We start from the raw sequence: 21037 nt of genomic DNA, 5'->3' as shown, positions 1-21037 counted from the left end.
TAGTTTCTATATCATATGATCTCCCTGATATGAGGAAGTGGAGATGCAACGGGGGGGTGGTGGTGTGGTTAGGGGGTGTAGGAAAAGAATAAATGAAACAAGATGGGATTGGGAGGGAGACAAACCAAAAGAGACTCTTAATGTCACAAAACAAACTGAGGGTTGCCGGTGGGGGGGGTGTGGGGGGAGGGGTGTAGGGAGAGGGTGGTGGGGTTATGGACATTGGGGAGGGTATGTGCTATGGTGAGTGCTGTGAAGTGTGTAAACCTGGCGATTCACAGACCTGTACCCCTGGGGCTAATAATATATGTTTATAAAAAAATTTAAAAATTAAAAAAAAATTTCTAGTTTCTACATTTCTTCTGAACTTGTGGCTTATAGTAGCATACCAACTTTGTAAATCAGTTATTTTAGATGAAGAATCACCATTTTCTAAATAATATACTACCATGTGTGATTCTGGGGACAAGGTAGGGAGGGCAGAGCAAAGAAAAGAAATAAACCTTAAATAAAACCATTAATGTAGGGCGCCTGGGTGGCTCAGTGGATTAAGCCGCTGCCTTCAGCTCAGGTCATGATCTCAGGGTCCTGGGATCGAGTCCCGCATCGGGCTCTCTGCTCAGCAGGGTGCCTGCTTCCCTCTCTCTCTCTCTCTCTCTGCCTGCCTCTCCATCTACTTGTGATCTCTCTCTGTCAAATAAATAAATAAAATCTTTAAAAAAAAACTATTAATGTAATTTTATATAATACAAGTTGAATAATGCGTAAATGACTAATGTGTGGTTTTATTTCCTATTACACAAATATTAATCAAGCAGCCAGTTGTCAGAAGCCAAGCACTCTAAGACAAATTCTCTTGAGGACAGTTTCTTAGATTTTTAAGTGTATCTAAGAACTGACTGCACATTTTATTAAAATGCAGATTTTCAGGCGAAACTCTAGATTTTAATTTAGGAGGAATCTGCAAATTACTGACCAACTCATTGACCCTGATAAGAGACAAAGAAATTACTGTGGAGTTCGGCATAACCTTTTTTCTTATTTTAACTGGATAAATGGATGATGGGTATGACAGAATGAGCCTTATTAGACAATCCAAGTAGAGGCAGGAACAAACCAAGGTGTTTTAGCCTAGCTTAAGAGGTTCAGATTAGAAAAGGCCTCCGGTATCAAGCTAAAAATCTATGATTAGAATCTGGAAACCATCTAAGGTTTCAGAGTAGGGGAATAATAACCTGAAAATTTTTTAAAGGAATGTTGATTGGATGGGATGAGTTGTAAGTTGGAAAGCCTGTGAGAAGGTGTGGAATAAGGTGATAAAGGTAAGCATCGAGAAGGAGGTACAGACAATACAAAATAAAATATCAGAAGTCATGCTGGTAAAAAATATTGAACTTCCCTTCACATACTTAAAAATAGGAAGTTAATATTAAATACATTAAAAACATTCATTAAAAACATAGTAAAAGCAACAATAACAATAACAATAATAAAATAGTAAGAATAAAATAATTTTTAACAGGTCTTTCCGATGTTTACTTGCATCATTCTTAAAAGTCCATAGGAGCTCAAGAGCAGTTTGTATTGCCTGGAAGAATCATCAGAAAGAGGTATTAGTCTTCTAAGTTAAAACTAATCCATCAGTCATTATAAACTAAAAACAGGCATTTCTTATCTTCTATAAAGTAGGTGAAGCAATGTTTGCATTCTGTAGCATAATTATATTTCTATTTGAAAAAAATTTTTAAAGTTTTATTTAAGTAATCTCTATACCTAATGTGGGGCTCGAACTCATGACCTGAGATCAAGAGTTGCATTCTCCTCCAACTGAGCCAGCCAGGTGTCCCACATAATTATATTTCTTCATTCACTATTTCAACCAATGTTGATTTATTGTCAAAGATAAAAAGATTCATAGTCAAAAAAGAAAACTTTACTTCTCCACACCTACAAATTCAACATTAAGGTTAAAATTTTGAGGGTATGGAAGAGGGAACAATTCTGGGGGTAGGTGGGGTTGGTGGGTAGGTAGAAGCAAAAAAGTCAGACAAGGCTTCAAGGAAGATGGGACCTAAACTGGGCTTAAAGGTGGGACCTAGACATGTGGAAAATTGAGAGTAAAAAGGAGGAAAGAAAAGGCATTTACAGAAAAATCTTACAATGGATTTAGTACTTCAGAAATTGTCAACAAATTCTCACAGTTCATAAAAAAGGATAACTTGGGAAATGCTGTCAAAGCAAATCCAAAGGAAGATGTCAATTACACATTTATTCATTTCTTACCTTCTTTCAATGGTGTTTTGAGAGGAAAATTTTCTTTGCTTTCATGAAGAAAAGCCTTTGAAGGATCGAAATGTTTGATACCAAGAACTTTATTCAATTCCTCCTGAAGTTTTGTCTCATTTTGTTTTCTTTTAGCAAGCTGAGAGCGGAGTTTTGACACCTCCTATGTAAGAAAAATATAGACAGTAAATAATTAAAGTTCATGTTGCTGAAATGTGTTATCCACTTTACTGACGAATTCCAAAGTTGTTCTTTTACCAAATTAAAAGGCAAAAATCACTACTAGATACAGGCTTTAAGAATACAAATTAAGGGGCACCTGGGTGGCTCAGTGGGTTAAAGCCTCTGCCTTCGGCTCAGGTCATGATCCCAGGGTCCTGGGATCAAGCCCCGCATCGGGCTCTCTGCTTGGCCGGGAGCCTGCTTCCCTTCCTCTCTCTCTGCCTCTCTCTCTGCCTGTCTCTCTCCCTACTTGCGATCTCTGTCTGTCAAATAAATAAAATTAAAAAAAAAAATACAAATTAAAAATGACTCTGAAGGGCTGTGACAAAATGAGACATTTAAATCTGCTTGCCACTCTACAGTGACAAAGCTATGTTTCTGATAAAAGTTCATCTCCCAATTAAATGCAGAGATCAAGCACTGGAACGACAGCTCCACTAACCTGCTTCCCAGTGAAACCACGAGAGGCAGCTGAGAGAACTGCAGGCTGTTCCCCTTTCCCCTCTCCCCCAAGTCCACCAAGCACTCAGTTCCTATGCCAGATGTGTCACTCCGAGAAAAGCCGGTCATTTTCTCCAACTTCAGCTCCAGAACCCTGTCTCAGAGATTTTTTCTGGGGGATGGGGCCAGGGGAGGGGGGGAGAAAGTAGGCTATAAAACACATAGCTCCTAATTTCTTGCCAAAGGGGCTGATTTTACTTGGAATAGAACTGAGAGAAGTTCAAGCTGAAGGGTGCTGTGAATAATCATAGAGCTGGTGGTGAAAGGGAACTGGGCGGTGATTCAAAATGTAGGCTAAGGGGCACCTGGGTGGCTCAGTGGGTTGGGCCTCTGCCTTCAGCTTGGGTCATGATCTCGGGGTCCTGGAATCGAGACTGACATCAGCGGGGAGCCTGCTTCCCCCCCTCTCTCTTTTTGCCTGCCTCTCTGCCTACTTGTGATCTCTGTCAAATAAATAAATAAAATCTTAAAAAAAATAATGTAGGCTAAACTGTAGGTTTAAAACTGATGGATAAGACAGCTGGGAGGAGCCCTTCTGGAGTCAGAACATAATCACTGACCTCAGACACAATTCCAATGAAAGAGCAAGAATTTAATTGGGTTAGTTTGTAGAGCAATTATATACCAGGGCACTGCTTTAGATAATAGAGCAATAGCAACTAGTAATCTAGCAACTAGCAAGAGTTTAACAAGTGATCAGGGAAATAGAGGAAGAGCCCTACCAAAATCAGTGTCATGCCAGGGTGATTGTGGGCATATTCTAAACCAAACCATCCTGAGTAGCAACATCAGAGGGACAACACTACTTGGGGTGGAGAGAAGGAACAGAATTCACTGGCACAATCCAGCCAATTACCAAACAAATGAACAAGAAAATAACAACAGGCCTGGAAGGAGAGGGCTGTAACCAGAAGTGCTATAATATGTAACCTAAAATATCCACTACCTGACAAAAATGTACAAATACACAGGAAATCATGACCTATACAATGGAAAAAAGCAGGGGACCAAAACTGCCTGCAACAGTAACCAGATATTGGAATGATCCAAACAAGATTTTAAACTAGCCGTTACAAATATATTCATAGAGCTAAAGAGACATAAATAAATAAATAAATAAATAAATAAGATGAGAATATTCAAATTATTAGAATCAGAAATGAAAGAAGGGATATGATAACTGACCTTACCAAAATTATAAAGATTATAAAAAAAGTACTATGAACAGTTACATATCCATAAATCAGATAACTGAAATGAAATGGACAAATTCCTAGAAAGACACAAACTACCGAAACTGTCTCAAAAAGAGAGTAAATCTGAATAGATTCATAGTGAAAAGACTGAATAGTAATCAAAAACTAACCACAAAGAAAAGTCAAGGTCCAGATGGCTTCACTATTAAATTCTATTGCACATTTACTGAAGAATTAATACCAATTATTCACAAACTATTTCAAAAGGTAAAAAAGACAAAATTTTTCCCAACTAATTTTATAAGATCAGCATTACCTTGATACCAAAACCAAAGATATTACATAAAACCTATAGACCAGTATCTGTTGGGAATATGGATGAAGAAATCCTTAGCAAAAATTAGCAAAGTGAATCCAGCAACATAAAAAGGGAATTATACACCATGACCAAGTGAAATTTATCACAAATGCAAGGTTAATTACATATCCAAAAATCAATTAATTTAAGAAATCATATCAATAGAATGAAAGTCATGTGATTATGTTATAGACACAGAAAAGGGATCTGAAAAATTTAACACACTTTCATGATAAAAACACTAAAAAAACTAGTAATGGAAACTTTCTCAACTTGATAAAGAGTATCTGACAGACCCACAGCTAATAGCCTACTTAATGGTGAAAGGGTGAAAGCTTTCCCCCAAATCAGGACCAAAACAAAGATGTTTACTCTTTTCACTTCTTTCAACATTGTCTGGAGGTTCTATCCAGGGACTTAGACAAGCAAAAGTAATCAAATGCATTGTTAGAAGAGAAGTAAAACTACCTCTATTTATGAAAGATCTTCTATACAGAAAATCCTAAGGAAGCCACTAAAAAAACTATTACAACAAATAAATGAGTTGAACAAGATTGGAGAATACAAGACCAGTACACAAAAATCAATTTTATTTCTATATACTTGCAACGAACCACCTAAAAATGAAATTCACATATAACTTCATATACAATATCATTAAAAAGGATAAAATACTTAGGAATAAATTCAACAAAAGAAGTATAAAACTTACATTTTGAAAATGCCAAAACATTGTTGAAAGAAATTAAAGATCTAAATAATTGGAAAAACACCTCACTTTCATGGATCAGAAGACGTAACATAGTTAAGATGGTAATACCTCATGCCTATCTACACACTCAACATAATTCCTATATGAATCTTAAATGACTTCTTTGTAAAAGTTGAATAGCTGGTTCTGGAATTCATATGGAATTGCAAGGGACCCAGAATAGTCAAAACAATCTTGAAAGAGGAGAAAGTAGGATGATTCAAGCTTTCTGGTTTTAAAATTTATTACAAACCACTAGTAATCAAGACAGTATGGAAGTACAAGGATAGATCAGTGGAATATATTTGAGAGTCTAGAAATAAACCATAAATAAACGGTCAGTTGATTTTCAACAGGGTGTTAAGACTATTCAATAGGGAAAGAATAGTATCTTTAACAAATGGCAAGAGAACAACTAGAGGGGTGCCTGGGTGGCTCAGTGGGTTAAAGCCTCTGCCCTCGGTTCAGGTCATGATCCCAGGGTTCTGGGATTGAGCCTTGCATTGGGCTTTCTGCTTGGCGGGGAGCCTGCTTCCTCCTCTTTCTCTGCCTGCTTCTCTGTCTACTTGTGATCTCTGTCTGTCAAATTAATAAATAAAATCTTTAAAAAAAAAAGAAAAGAGAACAACTAGATATCCACATGCTAAAGAATAAAGTTAGACCATTACCTCACACTGTATATAAAATCCTCAAATGGATCAATGACCTAAATGTAAAAGCTAAAACTGTAAAACTCTTAGAAGAAAACAGAGATAAATCTTCATGACCTAGGATTTGGCAAAGGATTGTTAAATCCAAAGAACAAGAGACAAATGAAAAAAGAGATATGTTGGGCTTTGGCAAAATTTTGTGCTTCAATCAACATCATTAAGAAAGTGAAATGAGGGGCACCTGGGTGGCTCAGTGGGTTAAAGCCTCTGCCTTTGGCTCAGGTCATGATCTCAGGGTCCTGGGATCGAGCCCCATATCGGGTTTTCCTTCTCAGCAGGGAGCCTGCTTCCTCCTCTCTCTCTCTGCCTGCCTCTCAGCCTACTTGTGATCTTTGTCTGTCAAATAAATAAACAAAATCTTAAAAAAAAAAAAAGTGAAATGACGGGGTGCCTGGGTGGCTCAGTGGGTTAAGTCTCTGCTTTCAGCTCAGGTCATGATCTCAGGGTCCTGGGATCGAGCCCCGCATTGGGCTCTCTGTGCAGCTGGGAGCCTGTTTCCCCCTCTCTCTCTGCCTGCCTCTCTGCCTACTTGTGATCTCTCTATCTGTCAAGTGAATAAATAAAATCTTAAAAAAAAAAAAAGTGAAATGACAATGTACATAATGAGAGAAGACATTTTCAAGTAATAAATCTGATAAGGAACAAACACATATAAAGAACCTCATAGTTTAATTAAAATAAACAAACAAACAAACAAACAAACAGTAATCCAATTAAAAATGGGCAAAGGACATGAATAGATAGTACTTCCAGGAAAGAGATACAAACAACTGATAAGCACATGAAAAATGGCCAACATCATTAGTCATCATGGAAATGCAAGTCAACCACAATTAGGTATCTTTTCACAAACACTACTATGGTCAGAATGAAGAAATAAGGTAACAAGAAGTGTTGATAAGGATGTGGAAAAACTGGAACCCTCATATATTGCAGGTGGAATACAGAAAGATACAGTTGCTTTGGAAAATAGTTCTTCAAACAAACACAAAGTCACCAAGTTACCAAGCAATTTCACTTTTAAGTATAACCCAAGAGAAACCAAAACATGTCCACACAAGAACTTGCATATGAATGTTTATAGTAGTGTTATTCATAATAGCTTAAAGGTGGAAACAAGTAAAATGTCTATCAACTGAAATGGATAAATAAAATGGGACATATCCACAAAATGAAATATTATTAGGTCATAAAGAAGAATGAAGTACTGATACACACTACAACATGCATGAACTTTGAAAACACTGTTAATCAAAAGAAGCTAATCACAAAAGACCACATATTATTTGAGTGCACCAAGAGAAAATATCCAGAACAGAGAAATTTATGGAGACAGAAAGTAGATAAGTGATGGGAGGGGTGAATGAGGAGATGGGGAGATGACAGTTAAAAGGTAAGGGGTTTGGGGCGCCTGGGTGGTTCAGTGGGTTAAAGCCTCTGCCTTCCGCTCAGGTCGTGATCCCAAGGTCCTGGGATCAAGCCCTGCATCAGGGCTCTCTGCTCAGCAGGAAGCCTGCTTCCCCCACTTTCTCTCTGCCTGCCTCTCTACCTACTTGTGATCTCTGTCAAATAAAAAAAATAAAAAATAAAAAATCTTAAAAAAAAAAAAAGGTAAGGGGTTTCGGGGCACCTGGGTGGCTCAGTGGGTTAAGCCTCTGCCTTTGGCTCAGGTCATGATCTCAGGGTCCTGGGATTGAGCCTCAAATCAGGCTTTCTGCTTGGCGGGGAGCCTGCTTCCCCCTCTCTCTGCCTTCCTCTCTGCCTACTTGTGATCTCTCTCTGTGTCAAACAAGTAAAATCTTAAAAAAAAAAAAAAAGGTAAGGGGTTTCAATTTTCATTTTGATACAAATGTTCTAAAATTGTGGAGATGGTTGCATATCTGTGAATGTCCTAAAAACCACTGACTTGAATACTTTAACTGGGTGACTTGTATGGTATGTGAATTATATCTTAATAAAGCTGTTAAAAAAAAAACCTTAAATACTTAACTATCTTTTTCTTAAGTAATCTCTACGCCCAATGTGGGCTTGAACTCATGAGCCTGAGATCCGGAGTCATATGTTCTACCAACTGAGCCAGCCAGGTACCCCAAATGCTTAAACTATTTTTGAATACTGCTTGTCTTTATATTTATTTATACCAAGGACTTTGCTGTTTTGTAAATCGAAATGGATGTGTAAAGCTTTACGAACTCTTCCAATTACACTAGTGATTTCCATTATACTAAGGAGGTAGTTGGAAACCTGAGAACATAAATAGCCATCTGGTCAACACTCTAAAATAAATCTGTAATTCTCAGATGGATGTTCCTCTATAAACTTAGTTTTTTCTGATACCAAAGTCCTTCCTTTAACTTAAATTTTATAGTTAGAATAACAAATGCCCCACCCTAATACCTTCAAGAGAACGAAGTGTTATTGTACAAACCGATTTGAGTTGGCTGTTTTCATCTTTCAGTTTCACAACATGCTTGATTTTTTGCTTTAGATTTTGATGACCCAGTAATTTAGCATACGAATCTCTTAGTTTATTTAGTTGTTCCTGAGCTTCACCATGTTCATTCAACAAAGCCTGTTTCTCTGCTTCAAATGCATCCAGTTGTAGCTGAAAGAGTTTTTTTTAATAGACTTAGAAATGTTAAATTTACATGTCTCATATGAACTACAAAGGAAACTCAAATACAAAAAAAAAAAACAAAAAACAAAACAATGGATGAAAGCAGATCATGCTTCCATATTCTCAGGGCTCTCCATAATTCCGTGAGACTCCTTAAACAAACTTTGGTGTATTTCACTTCCAAGATCACTAAAACACAGGGAAAGAAGGCAAGCTAGACAGCCTAATCTGTGTGTCAGCTGGATCACCATGTTATAATCAACACTCTCACCTTTTTAAGTGGTAAGATTAGTGTTTATCTTTTTTCAAGATCAGTATATATATATATATATTTTTTTTTTTAAAGATTTATTTTTATTTACTTGACAGAGATCACAAGTAGGCAGAGAGGCAGGCAGAGAGAGAGGGGAAGCAGGCTCCCCACTGAGCAGAGAGCCCGATGCGGGCTCAATCCAAGGACCTGAGATCATGACCTGAGCCGAAGGTAGAGGCCCAACCCACTGAGCCACCCAGGTGCCCCTTAAGATCAGTATATTAATTTGAGAAACACAGAAAGAGTGTAACAAAATTAAGGATCACAGATTTACATAAATTATCAAAAATTTATATCAGGACAGCCTGCTAAGCTATTAATGTCTCTTATTAGAAAGTAATTTTTAGAGGCGCCTGGGTGGCTCAGTGGGTTAAGCCTCTGCCTTCAGCTCAGGTCATGATCCCAGGGTCCTGGGATAGAGCCCCAAGTCGGGTTCTCTGGTCAGCGGGAAGCCTGCTTCCCCCTCTCTCTCTGCCTACTTATGATCTCTGACTGTCAAATAAATAACTAAAAATTTTTTAAAAAGTAATTTTTAGCCTATAAAGACTACACAAAAAAATGTATGCATAAGAATTTTAAAAAATTTATAAGTCTCCTTTAGTAGGAGTTAAAATGGCACTGTAAATATACAGCAAAGTGATCTTTCAGAAAAATCAAGTCACTGTGTTGACTGTGACAGGGAACAAAGTGAATGCCTAAAAGAAACAAAAGTGAGCATAGTCCCAATAGACAAACCTGAAAAGGTTTTGTTTTATTATATAGTTCTTCATAAAGGAGACGCCACTTATTCATTTCCTCAGTTAACTCTGCCACTGTGTTTTCTTTTCCAGCTTTTCTGTAAGGAGAAATGAAATTTTAAAACATAGTGCATTAGAAAAATTAACTGAGGCAGTCAGGTTCTAAACCTAGATTACCTTGCTTCTTCCTCTTCAAGTTGTTTCTTGAACTCTTCACCTTGTTGCTTGAGTTGGTTCTGCAAATCAGTTATTGTTTTAAGAGAGGAGACTGTGATTTCTTTAATTTCTGCCTCTTTAAGTGCTGACTTGGTCTGCAGATCTAGAAGCATCCTTCAGTTTGAGAAGAGTCCATTAAATATTTTATAGCCACTTTAGTAACTTTTCCTCTTTCTTTTACTTAACAAACAAACAACAAAACAAACTCAAGGAACTCCCCCAAATTGTACTTTTTAAACTATGTAAACTTTTATTTATTTATTTTATTTTATTTTTTTAATTAAACATTTTATTTATTTATTTGAGAGAGAGAGAGAGACAGTGAGAGAGAGCATGAGCGAGGAGAAGGTCAGAGGGAGAAGCAGACTCCCCGTGGAGCTGGGAGCCTGATGCGGGACTCGATCCTGGGACTCCAGGATCATGACCTGAGCTGAAGGCAGTCGCTTAACCAACTGAGCCACCCAGGCGCCCTAACTATGTAAACTTTTAATTTGTAATTGAAGATCACCCAAAGCAAGTCATGAAATTACAATTCCCTGCATCACTTAGTAGTTGGCTTTCAACAACATTAAATTATATTAACAGTTGTAAGGCTACAAGTGTGGGCAGGTTTTAGTTCTCCCACATACCTTGCATATTCTTTTTTTTTAAAGATTGTATTTATTTATTTGACAGAGAGAGAGCTCACAAGTAGACAGAGAGGCAGGCAGAGAGAGAGGAGGGGAAGCAGGCTCCCTGCTGAGCAGAGAGCCTGATGAGGGGCTCGATCCCAGGACCCTGGGATCATGACCTGAGCTGAAGGCAGAGGCTTAGACCCACTGAGCCACCCAGGCGCCCCTACCTTGCATATTCTTGATTTGCATTCTCAGTTGCCAATATCTGATGATGAATGTCCTCTGCACTTTTCTCAGCCTTGGCCACTTTTTCCTGAAGTGATGAATTCTCCAGCTTAAGATCTTCTATCTCACTAGCTGTTAATGCTTTATATCTTATTAAAAGGAAAATAAAAAGTTGAAGGATTTTTCTAACTATTGTATGCATGATAAACATATAGCTCATTAGTTTTATTTTATACAGTTTAAGGTAACACAAACAAACCCCTTATAACCCATGCATTTACGGAGGTAAAAATTCAGTTGTGCATATGTGCAAGTATGCTTTCTCTCTCATAAATAAGTGTATAAATAAATCTTAAAAAAAAAAGGAAAAGAAAACATTTAACAAAGTACAACATCCATTCATGATAAAAACTCTCTGCAAAGTAGGTCTAGAGGGAACATACCTCAACATAATAAAGGCCTTTTATGAAAAACCCACAAGCAATATCATAGCCAATATTGAAAAACTGAGAGCTTTTCTTTTAGGAAGAGCTCTTCCTTTAAGAAAAGAGCTTTTCCAGGGCGCCTGGGTGGCTCAGTGGGTTAAGCCTCTGCCTTCGGCTCAGGTCATAATCTCAGCGTCCTGGCATCGAACCCCAATTGGGCTCTCTGCTCAGCAGGGAGCCTGCTTCCCCTCCCCCTTTCTGCTTGCCTCTCTGCCTACTTGTAATCTGTTAAAAAAATAAAATCTTTAAAAACAAACAAACAAGAAATAAATAAAAGAGCTTTTCCTTTAAGGTCAGGAACAAGACAAGGATGTCTACTCCATCCCTTTTATTCAACATAGTACTGCAAATCCTAGCCACAGCAATTAGACAACAGAAAGAAATAAAAGGCATCCCAACTGGTAAGTAAGTACATGACATTATGAATAGAACACCCTAAAGACCGCACCAAGAAACTACTGGAACTGATAAATGAATTCAGTAAAGTCACAGGATACAAAACTAATATACAGAAATGTGTTGTATTCCTTTACACTAATAATGAAGCAGAAGAAAGAGAAATTAAGAAAATACCATTTATAATTGTACCAAAACAATATCTAGGAATAAATTTAACCAAAGAAGTGAAAAACCTGACTCTAAAAACTATAAACTTGATGGAAGAAATTCAAAATGACACAAGGAAACGGAAAGGCATTCCATGCTCATAGGTTGAAAGAACAAATATTGTTAAAATGTCTATAACTGCCCAAAGCAATCTACAGATGTAATGCCATCCCTATCAAAACACCAAAAGCGGGGCGCCTGGGTGGCTCAGTGGGTTAAAGCCTCTGCCTTCAGCTCGGGTCATGATCTCAGGGTCCTGGGATCGAGCCCTGCATCGGGCTCTCTGCTCAGCGGGGAGCCTGCTTCCTCCTCTCTCTCTGTCTGCCTCTCTGCCTACTTGTGATCTCTGTCTGTCAAATAAATAAATAAATAAAAAATATAAAAAAAAAAACAAAACACCAAAAGCGACGGTATGTGATATGGTAAGTGCTGTGAAGTGTGTAAGCCTGACAATTCACAGACCCGTACCCCTGGGGCAAATAATACATTATATGTTAATAAAAATTAAAAACAAAACAAAACACTGAAAGCTTTTGCATAGAACTAGAACAAACAATCCCCAAATGTGTATGGAACCACAAAAACCTCAAACAGTCAAAGCAATCTTGAAAAAGAAAAACAAAACTTGAGGTACTACAACTTGAGATTTCAAGTCATATTACAAAGTGGTTGTAATTAAAACAGTACGGTACAAGTATAAAAATAGACACAAAGATCAATAAAATAGGACAGAAAATCTGGAAATAATCCCACAATTATATGGTCAATTAATCTTGGACAAAGGAGGAAGGAATATACAATGGGAAAAAGACCATTTCTTCAATAAATGTTGTTGGTAAAACTGGATAGCTACCGAAAAAGAATGAAACTGGACCACTTTCTTTCACCATACACAAAAATAAGCTCAAAATGTATTAAAAACCTGTATGTGAGACCTGAAATCATAAAAATCCTTGAAGAGAGCATCACATTAATCTGACATTGGTTATAGTAATATTTTTCTAGATATAGTCTCCTGAGGTAAGGGGAATAAAAGCAAAAATAAACTACTGGGATCACATCAGAATAAAAGGTTTTGGCATAGCGAAGAAAACAATCAACAAAACTAAAAGGCAACCTACTGAGTGGGAGAAGATATTTGCAAATGACATATCCGATGATGGGTTAGCATACAAAATATATAAAGAACTGATACAACTCAGTATCTAAAAAACAAATACTGCAATTAACAAATGAGCAGAAGACATGAACAGAAATTTCTCCAGAGATCCAGATGGCCAACAGACACATGAAAAGATGCTCAATATGACTCATCATCAGAGAAATGTAAATCAAAACTACAATGAGATATTACCTCGCACTTATCAGAATGGCTAACCTCAAAAACACAAAAAACAACAAGTGTTGACAAGGATATGGAGAAAAAGGCACCCTCTTGCACTACTGTTGGGAACGCTAACTGGTGCAGCCACTGTGGAAGACAGTATGGAGGTTCATCAAAAAATTAAAAATAGAAATATCCTATGACCCAGTAATCACACTACTGGGTATCTTCCCCCTAAATACAAAAGCACTAATTCAAAGGGATACATGCACCCCTCTGTTTACAGGAGTATTATCAACAATAGCCAAACTATGGAAGTGGTCCAAGTGTCCATTGATAGCTGAATGCATACAGAAGATGTGGTAGATATATACAATGGAATAATATTCAGCCATAAAAAAGAAATGAAATCTTGTGATTTGCTACAACATGGATAGAGCCAGAGAGTACGCTGCTAAATACAGTAAGTCAGAAAAAGAAAAATACCATATGGTTTCACTCATCTGGAATTTAAGAAACAAACAAGCAAAAATAAATAGATTAACCAAGAAACAGACTCTTAATTATAGAGAATAAACTGATTGTTACCAGAGGGGTGGGTGGGGGAGATGGGCAAAATAGAGGATTGGGATTAAGGAGTACACTTATAATGATGTAAAAAGATAAAATGAAATAAATAATAAAAGAAATGAAAAACCACCGAAAAGCCCAAAGTGAGAATGGGTAAATTATATTAATAAAATCAAATATTCTACAGCAGTTTTTATGAACAAACTATAACCTCAGTCAATAATGTGACTCAATTCTTGAAACATACATACTGCAGAATATAAAGACAAGTCTCAGGAAATGACATACAGCATAATGACATTTTTTGGCAAGATTTAGGAAAAAGGCAAAATTACAAAATATATTTGTATGGAAATACATGCTATAAAATTATACACAGGAAAAAAGTGAGGAAATTGTTAATGTAGGCTTTAAATGGTGTTATTTGTTGGTGGAAAGCAGGCAGATGGGATAGTAGCAGAACTCCTATATAATACCAAATTGTTGAAATCTTTTGGCTTACTGGTTTGGTTGTCTTTTTTTGACTCATACATTTTTTTTTTAAAGATTTTATTTATTTATTTGACAGAGAGATAAATCAGTAGTCAGAGAGGCAGGCAGAGAGAGAGGGAGAAGCAGGCAGAGAGCCTGATGTGGGGCTCGATCCCAGGACCCTGAGATCATGACCTGAGCTGAAGGCAGAGGCTTAAGCCACTGAGCCACCCAGGTGCCCCTGACTCATACATGTTGATTTTATCTTTATGTTTTATAATTTATGTGTTGTATACCATTTGCATTTATTAAATATACTAAAAAAGATATAAGAAAAAGAGACTTCATCCCAAAATGCTCTAAATATAATAAATATGTTTGTATCAATATGCTCTTGGTATGAGATGCACACAAATTTCTTAAATTATCCCTGAAATTCATAGTTCTCCCCGAAATAAAATTTTTTTTAAAAAGGAAAGTAAGTAGGGGTGCCTGGGTGGCTCAGTGGGTTAAGCTGCTGCCTTCGGCTCAGGTCATGATCCCAGGGTCCTGGGATCGAGTCCCACATCGGGCTCGCTGTTCAGCAGGAAGCCTGCTTCCCTTCCTTTCTCTCTGCCTGCCTCTCTGCCTGCTTGTGATCTCTCTCTGTCAAATAAATAAATAAAATCTTAAGAAAAAAATAAAAAAATAAAAAACAAATAAAAAGGAAAGTAAGTAGATAGAATAGGAAGTGAGGAAATGGATATAGTAGATATAATCTTCTATCAAGACAATCTATAAAGATGAGTACAATTTTGGATTAAGAAGGGTGTTGTGAGTGAGAAGTGTTGCTGGATAGCTGCAAAAGAAAGTGGGGGAGTGAAAGGAATTAATAAAATTTATGTATTTTAAAGATTTTATTTATTTATGTGAGAGAGAGAGAGAGAGAGAATGTGTGTGAGTGAGTGGTGGGGAGGTGAGGAAGAGACAGAGAGGCAGGGAAAGGAAGAAGGAAAGAATTTCAAGTAGACCACATCTTGAGCGTGGAGCCTGAAGTGCAGTTTGATCTAATGACCCTGGGATCAAGACCTGAGCTGAAACCAAGAGTCTGATGCTTAAAAGACTGAGCTACCCAGGCACCCCTAAAACTTACATATTTTATATATATATATATATATATATTTTTTTTAATATTTGAGAGAGTACGCTAGCGGAGGAGGGGTAGAGGGTAGGGGGTGGGGAGAGAGATAGAGAGAGATTGAGAGAGAGAAGCAGACTCCCTGCTGAACACGGGGCTCTATCTCGTGACCCTGAGATCATGTCCTGAGCCGAAACTGAGTCAGACGCTTAAATGACTGAGCCACCCAGATGCCCCTAAAATTTATGTATTTTATTTTTAAGATTTCATTTATTTATTTGAAAGAGAGAGAATGAGAGAGAGAGAGCAGGAGAGTGGGGAGGGTCAGAGGGAGAAGCAGACTCCCGCTGAGCAGGGAGCCCAATGCAGGACTGGATCCTGGGACTCCAGGATCATGACCTGATCAAAGGCAGTCACTTAGCCAACTGCCACTCAGGTGCCCCTAAAATTTATGTATTTTATTTTATTTTCTTAAGATTTTATTTATTTATTTGACAGAAAGAGACACACAGAGAGAAAAGGAACACGAGCAGGGGGAGTGGGAGAGGGAGAAGCAGAGCCTGATGCGGGGCTCGATCCCAGGACTCCGGAATCATGACCCGAGCCGAAGGCAGACACTCAATGACTAAGCCACCCAGGTGCTCCAAATTTATGTATTTTAAAGATAAATGCACATTAACATTTTTTTATACTGATTGAGACAAATTCAGTAGAAAGGTTGAAAAGGACAAATAGAATAATGTTACTGAAGGCTAAAAGACTGGAACACTCCTCCTGTAATAGGTGAGATGATAGGATGAGCATAAATGCAGGTGTGTTTACAGGTTTGGTAATGAGGAGATAAAACATTAAATTCTTTGTGAGGAAAAAGATGGTGCCAGGAGAGTAAGACAGAAGTGCCAATGGTTTGAGAGTACATGAAATTTGATGGGGATGGCAGGAAAGGAAATTGTATACATAGTAAGATTACCAGATGATAATCCTAAATGCCCATTTATGGCTGGTAATTATGGAATTTAGAGTAATACCAACGCCTCTATTAGTGTGGTTATTTCTTCAGATTTCGCTAAACATGCCTCCCCACTCATATTATATTTAAGAGTGCAGGCTCCTGATAAAAATACCTTTCAAACTGAGCAGTAACATCTCCAAGGTTTTGCATTGTACTATCATACTTCTCCTGTAAAAGCAGGGTAGTCTGACTGAGAGTAGCATTCATTTTTTCCAGTTCAGCTTCTTTCCTAAGAAACAGTGAAAAGATAAAACACTAATTACAAATCATTATTCTAAGGAAGGGATTAGTATTTACCTTTTGATACTGTGAATCATGTATCCAATGTCTGCATCTTTGTATCCACTACTGGATAGCTTAGATCTAATTTTACAGTCTGCTTCTAATAGCATGTTTACTTATGCACTAACTTCTCTTCTGGCTTCATCTTATCTTTCCTGCCCTTATCTTACTTTTGTTTTTATCCTAATTTACTCATTTCTAAATTTATCTTTCAATTTTACATGTACTTATATAGGTAGTTAAAACATTCTTTTTTGAAGAAGGTAGGGTAAAAAGACTAAATCTTAACAACAGCAACCAAAACTAAAGAAAAATTACCAGTTAAAAAACACTTGGATTGAATAAAGTCTCTGCATTTAAATATTTAAGAAATAGGGGCGCCTGGGTGGCTCAGTGGGTTAAGCCTCTGCCTTCAGCTTAGGTCATGATCTCAGAGTCCTGGGATGGAGCCCCACATCGGGCTCTCTGTTCGGCGGGGAGTCTGCTTCCCCCACTCTCTCTCTGCCTGCCTCTCTGCCTACTTGTGGTCTTTCTCTCTGTCAAACAAATAAATAAAATCTTTAAAATAAATAAATAAATAGATAGATAGATAGATAGATAGATAGATATTTAAGAAATACTAAGTGTCTTTAACTATACTTGGTATTTCTTTGAAAAAAGTTTATAGGGATCCCTGGGTGGCTCAGTCAATTAAGTGTCTGCCTTCAGCTCAGGTCATGATCCCAGGGTGCTGGGATTGAGCCCTGCATTGTTTCTTCCTCTCCCTCTGCCAGCTGCTGCCCCTCCCATGTGTTTTCTGTCAAATAAAGAAATAGAATCTTGAAAAACAAAAAAGAAAAGAAAAGAGTTTTTAGGACTATATAGATTTATTTTAGTAATCTTCATAATAAATTGTTATTACTTAAAGATTCAGTAACTTATTTGGTAGATTATTATTCATTTATAGGCTGTCAGACACAGAAAATAAACAGCTAATCAAATTCCTTGATTTTTTTAAAAGATCTTTTTTTAAAAAAAGATTTTATTTATTTATTTGACAGAGAGAGAGATCACAAGGAGGCATAGAGACAGGAGGGGGTGGAGGTGGGGTGGGGAAGGCTCCCTGCTGAGCAGAGAGCCTGATGTGGGCCTTGATCCCAGGACCCTGAGATCATGACCTGAGCCGAAGGCAGAGGCTTAACCCACTGAATCACTCTGGAGCCTCAAATTCCTTCCTTTTTAAAAATTTTAAATTATTTATTTATTATGTTCAATTAGCCAGCATATAGTACATCATTAGTTTTTGTTGTAGTGTTCAACGATTCATTAGGTGCATATAACACCCAGTGCTCATCACAACACGTGCCCTCCTTAAGATCTATCACTTGGTAACCCCATCTCTCCTCATCAAATTCCTTCTATAATGAGCATGGGTTTTCAAAAGTATATATACCAATAGCCGAAAGCAATCACATAGGAGTATAGGATTTATGACAAAAATATTCTCTTCCCTATCCCATAGAGAAATCACTTTCAATTTTCTTAGTTTTTTCTTATGCTTCTAAAATTTCCAGGCTGGAAGGGACGTTAGAGATCATGTCATTAAAACCTCTTAATTTTGTATCTAATGAAATAGAAAATTAAAGAAATTAGAATTGTCTTGCTTAGGATCACAGAGCTGGTTAGCAGATCCAGCAATAAAATCCTTATCTCCTGACCTCTGTACCCAGCTCCTTGAGTTCGCATAAATGATTGTCTCAACGTCCTTTCCTCCCCGAAACTGACATCATCTACTCAGTTTCTTAAAGTGCCTGTTCCCTGAGCCTGGCTCCAGTATAGAATAATTCCCATAATAACACTTTGGTACTTACTGCCCCCTCAAAAGCAGGTTATATATAAAAGCTTTGTGTCCTTTTTATCTCTGATTACCACAAGAAAACAGAAAAAGGATTTTAGTAAAAATATGTTAACAGGAAAGAGATACACAGTTAGATACATTATAATTCTGTGGACTCATGTATAGTCCTTGGTTCCTTCTGAGAAATATTTTTAGTACGGAAATCCCAAGGACTAAAATAACAATTATTTTAGGTGCAACTTGAACTTAAGAATCAACCTGGATATTTTAATTTAAATAATGTGGTGCAGAAGGATGCATATGTAATAAAAATAGGGGATTAGAATTAAAAGCAAAGTCCAAGGGGAACCTGGCTGGCTCAGTCAGTGACTCTTGATCTCGGGGTTGAGTTCAAGCCCTACAGTGGGTGTGGAAAATACTGAAAAAAAAAGAAAAAAGAGGGGCTCCTGGGTGGCTCAGTGGGTTGGGCCTCTGCCTTCAGCTTGGGTCGTGGTCTCGGGGTCCTGGGATTGCACCCTGTATTGGGCTCTCTGCTTGGCGTGGAGTATGCTTCCCCCTCTCTCTCTCTCTGTCAAATAAATAAAAATTTAAAAAAAATTTTAAAAGAAAAATTAAAAAAAAAAAAAAAAAGATGGGTGCCTGGATGGCTCAGTCATTAAGCATCTGTCTTTGGCTCAGGTCATGATCCCAGGGTTCTGGGATCGAGCCCCACATCGGGCTCCCTGCACAACAGGAAGCCTACTTCTCCCTCTGCCCCTTGCTTGTGTTGTCTCTCTTTCTGTCAAATAAATAAATAAAATCTTAAAAAAAAAAAAAAAATGAGGGCGCCTGGGTGGCTCAGTGGGTTAAGCCGCTGCCTTCGGCTCAGGTCATGATCTCAGGGTCCTGGGATCGAGTCCCACATCGGGCTCTCTGCTCAGCAAGAAGCCTGCTTCCCTCTCTCTCTCTGCCTGCCTCTCCATCTACTTGTGATCTCTCTCTGTCAAATAAATAAATAAAATCTTAAAAAAAAAAAAATGAAAAAAAAAAAGAGAAGTTTGAGATCTCTTAAATTTCTTATTTTTGAATATTTCCCAGGGTTTGGTTATTCTTTTCTATTCTTTTGCTTTTTTGATTGCTACTTCTGAGAGCACAGGTACTCAGTAATTAAAGGTGCAACTTATGCAACGTAAACTAATGTACACATAGGTGAAAAGCAGAAATGTTTCTTATTCAAGGGTGGGATTCTGACCTTTGTTTTCTTTCTAAATCTGTTATTGCTATAATGTTGACATCCAATAATTTTAGACAACACACGAACAGTAAGGGAACCCCAAATTTTGGTCATTTATTAACATCCTTTTAAACTTTTGGCCTGAAAAAAAAAGAAGCTACGCTTCTGACTTCGGCTGTCATACTTGTTTGCATAAACATTCTATAGATATACTTTACTTCTCTCTATTCCTTACTTGTGAAATAATTCCAACTTCACTTACTTGCATAACTGACCTATGAATCCTGAGAGAATGTACTGGAAAACACTTTTTAACATCTGAAGTCATATCAGACACAAGGTCTTATTAATACAAACCCTCTCAGCTTTTCTTCTAGGAGTTTCAGTTCTTCAGCTCGAGATTTTGTTTCCTCTTCCATCTGTCTGACTAGCCTTTCAGCTTGTTCCTCCTTTTGCTGTAATTTATCTAGTTCATCCAGTGCTTGCTTTAATTCTTCCTCAAAGAGATTCCTCTCTTTCATCATTTCCTCTTGAAAAGAACATAGCTTCTGTTGAAGACTGGAGGACAATTCCTACATCCAAACACAAAACCACTGAAATAGTATGAAATGGCCTTCTGAGGCTTTTACTAAGCACAAAAAAGTACAGATAATAAAGTATGAATACTAAATTCGAGAACTTCAAAGAAACTTGAAAAGTACAGATGTCACCTGCGTGTCATCATGGATTATATCCTGCACCATGTTAACACTGCGGTAAATGTTGTTTCAGTCTTTATTCTATGTATCACACACCCACAACACATTTCTCGTAAAATTAAAATTATAATTTACAACTGAATTTTAGCATTTATCTTTCTCAGATGATACTATTTGAAAGGTATACTGTGATTTCAATAGTATAAAAATGTATTTGAATGTTATATTATAAATCACTACTGTCAAAAAGTTTTAACATTAAAATAAAGAAGGGGCACCTGGGTGGCTCAGTGGGTTAAGCCTCTGCCTTCGGCTTGGGTCATGATCTCAGGGTCCTGGGATCGAGCCCCGCATTGGGCTCTCTGCTCACGGGGAGCCTGCTTCCCCCTCTCTCTCCCTGCCTGCCTCTCTGCCCACTTCTGGTCTCTATCCGTCAAATAAATAAATAAAATCTTTAAAAAATAAAAAATAAAGTAAAGAAGACACAAATAAATGGAGGGATACTCTGTCCTTGTGGATTGGAAAATTAATATTGTTAAAATATCTTTACAACCATAGCAATCTATAGATTCTACACATTCCCTATCAAAATGGGAAATTTTACAGAAATAGAACAATACTAAAATTTGTATTGAGACATAAAAGACCCTGAATAGCCAAAGTGATCTTGAGAAAGAAG

The 21037-nt window shown here is 37.4% G+C and overlaps 1 protein-coding gene across 1 annotated transcript in view; it reads right to left on the bottom strand.

Moving 5' to 3' along the window:
• Positions 1–733: 733 nt before the first annotated feature.
• HMMR (hyaluronan mediated motility receptor) overlaps positions 734–21037 on the bottom strand; it is a 38994-nt gene continuing 18690 nt past the window's right edge. Inside the window, exons 11-18 of the mRNA XM_047729001.1 lie at positions 20018–20232; positions 16441–16557; positions 10746–10892; positions 9866–10018; positions 9687–9786; positions 8450–8626; positions 2284–2446; positions 734–1588 (exon numbers count right to left, since the gene is read on the bottom strand). Coding sequence (XP_047584957.1) covers positions 1569–1588; positions 2284–2446; positions 8450–8626; positions 9687–9786; positions 9866–10018; positions 10746–10892; positions 16441–16557; positions 20018–20232 — 1092 coding nt within the window. The 3' untranslated portion in view covers positions 734–1568. The remainder of the gene's footprint in view (positions 1589–2283; positions 2447–8449; positions 8627–9686; positions 9787–9865; positions 10019–10745; positions 10893–16440; positions 16558–20017; positions 20233–21037) is intronic.

Source organism: Lutra lutra, chromosome 5, assembly GCF_902655055.1.
Source record: "Lutra lutra chromosome 5, mLutLut1.2, whole genome shotgun sequence".
Classification (NCBI taxonomy): Eukaryota; Metazoa; Chordata; class Mammalia; order Carnivora; family Mustelidae; genus Lutra; species Lutra lutra.
This window is presented reverse-complemented; position numbering and strand designations above follow the sequence as displayed.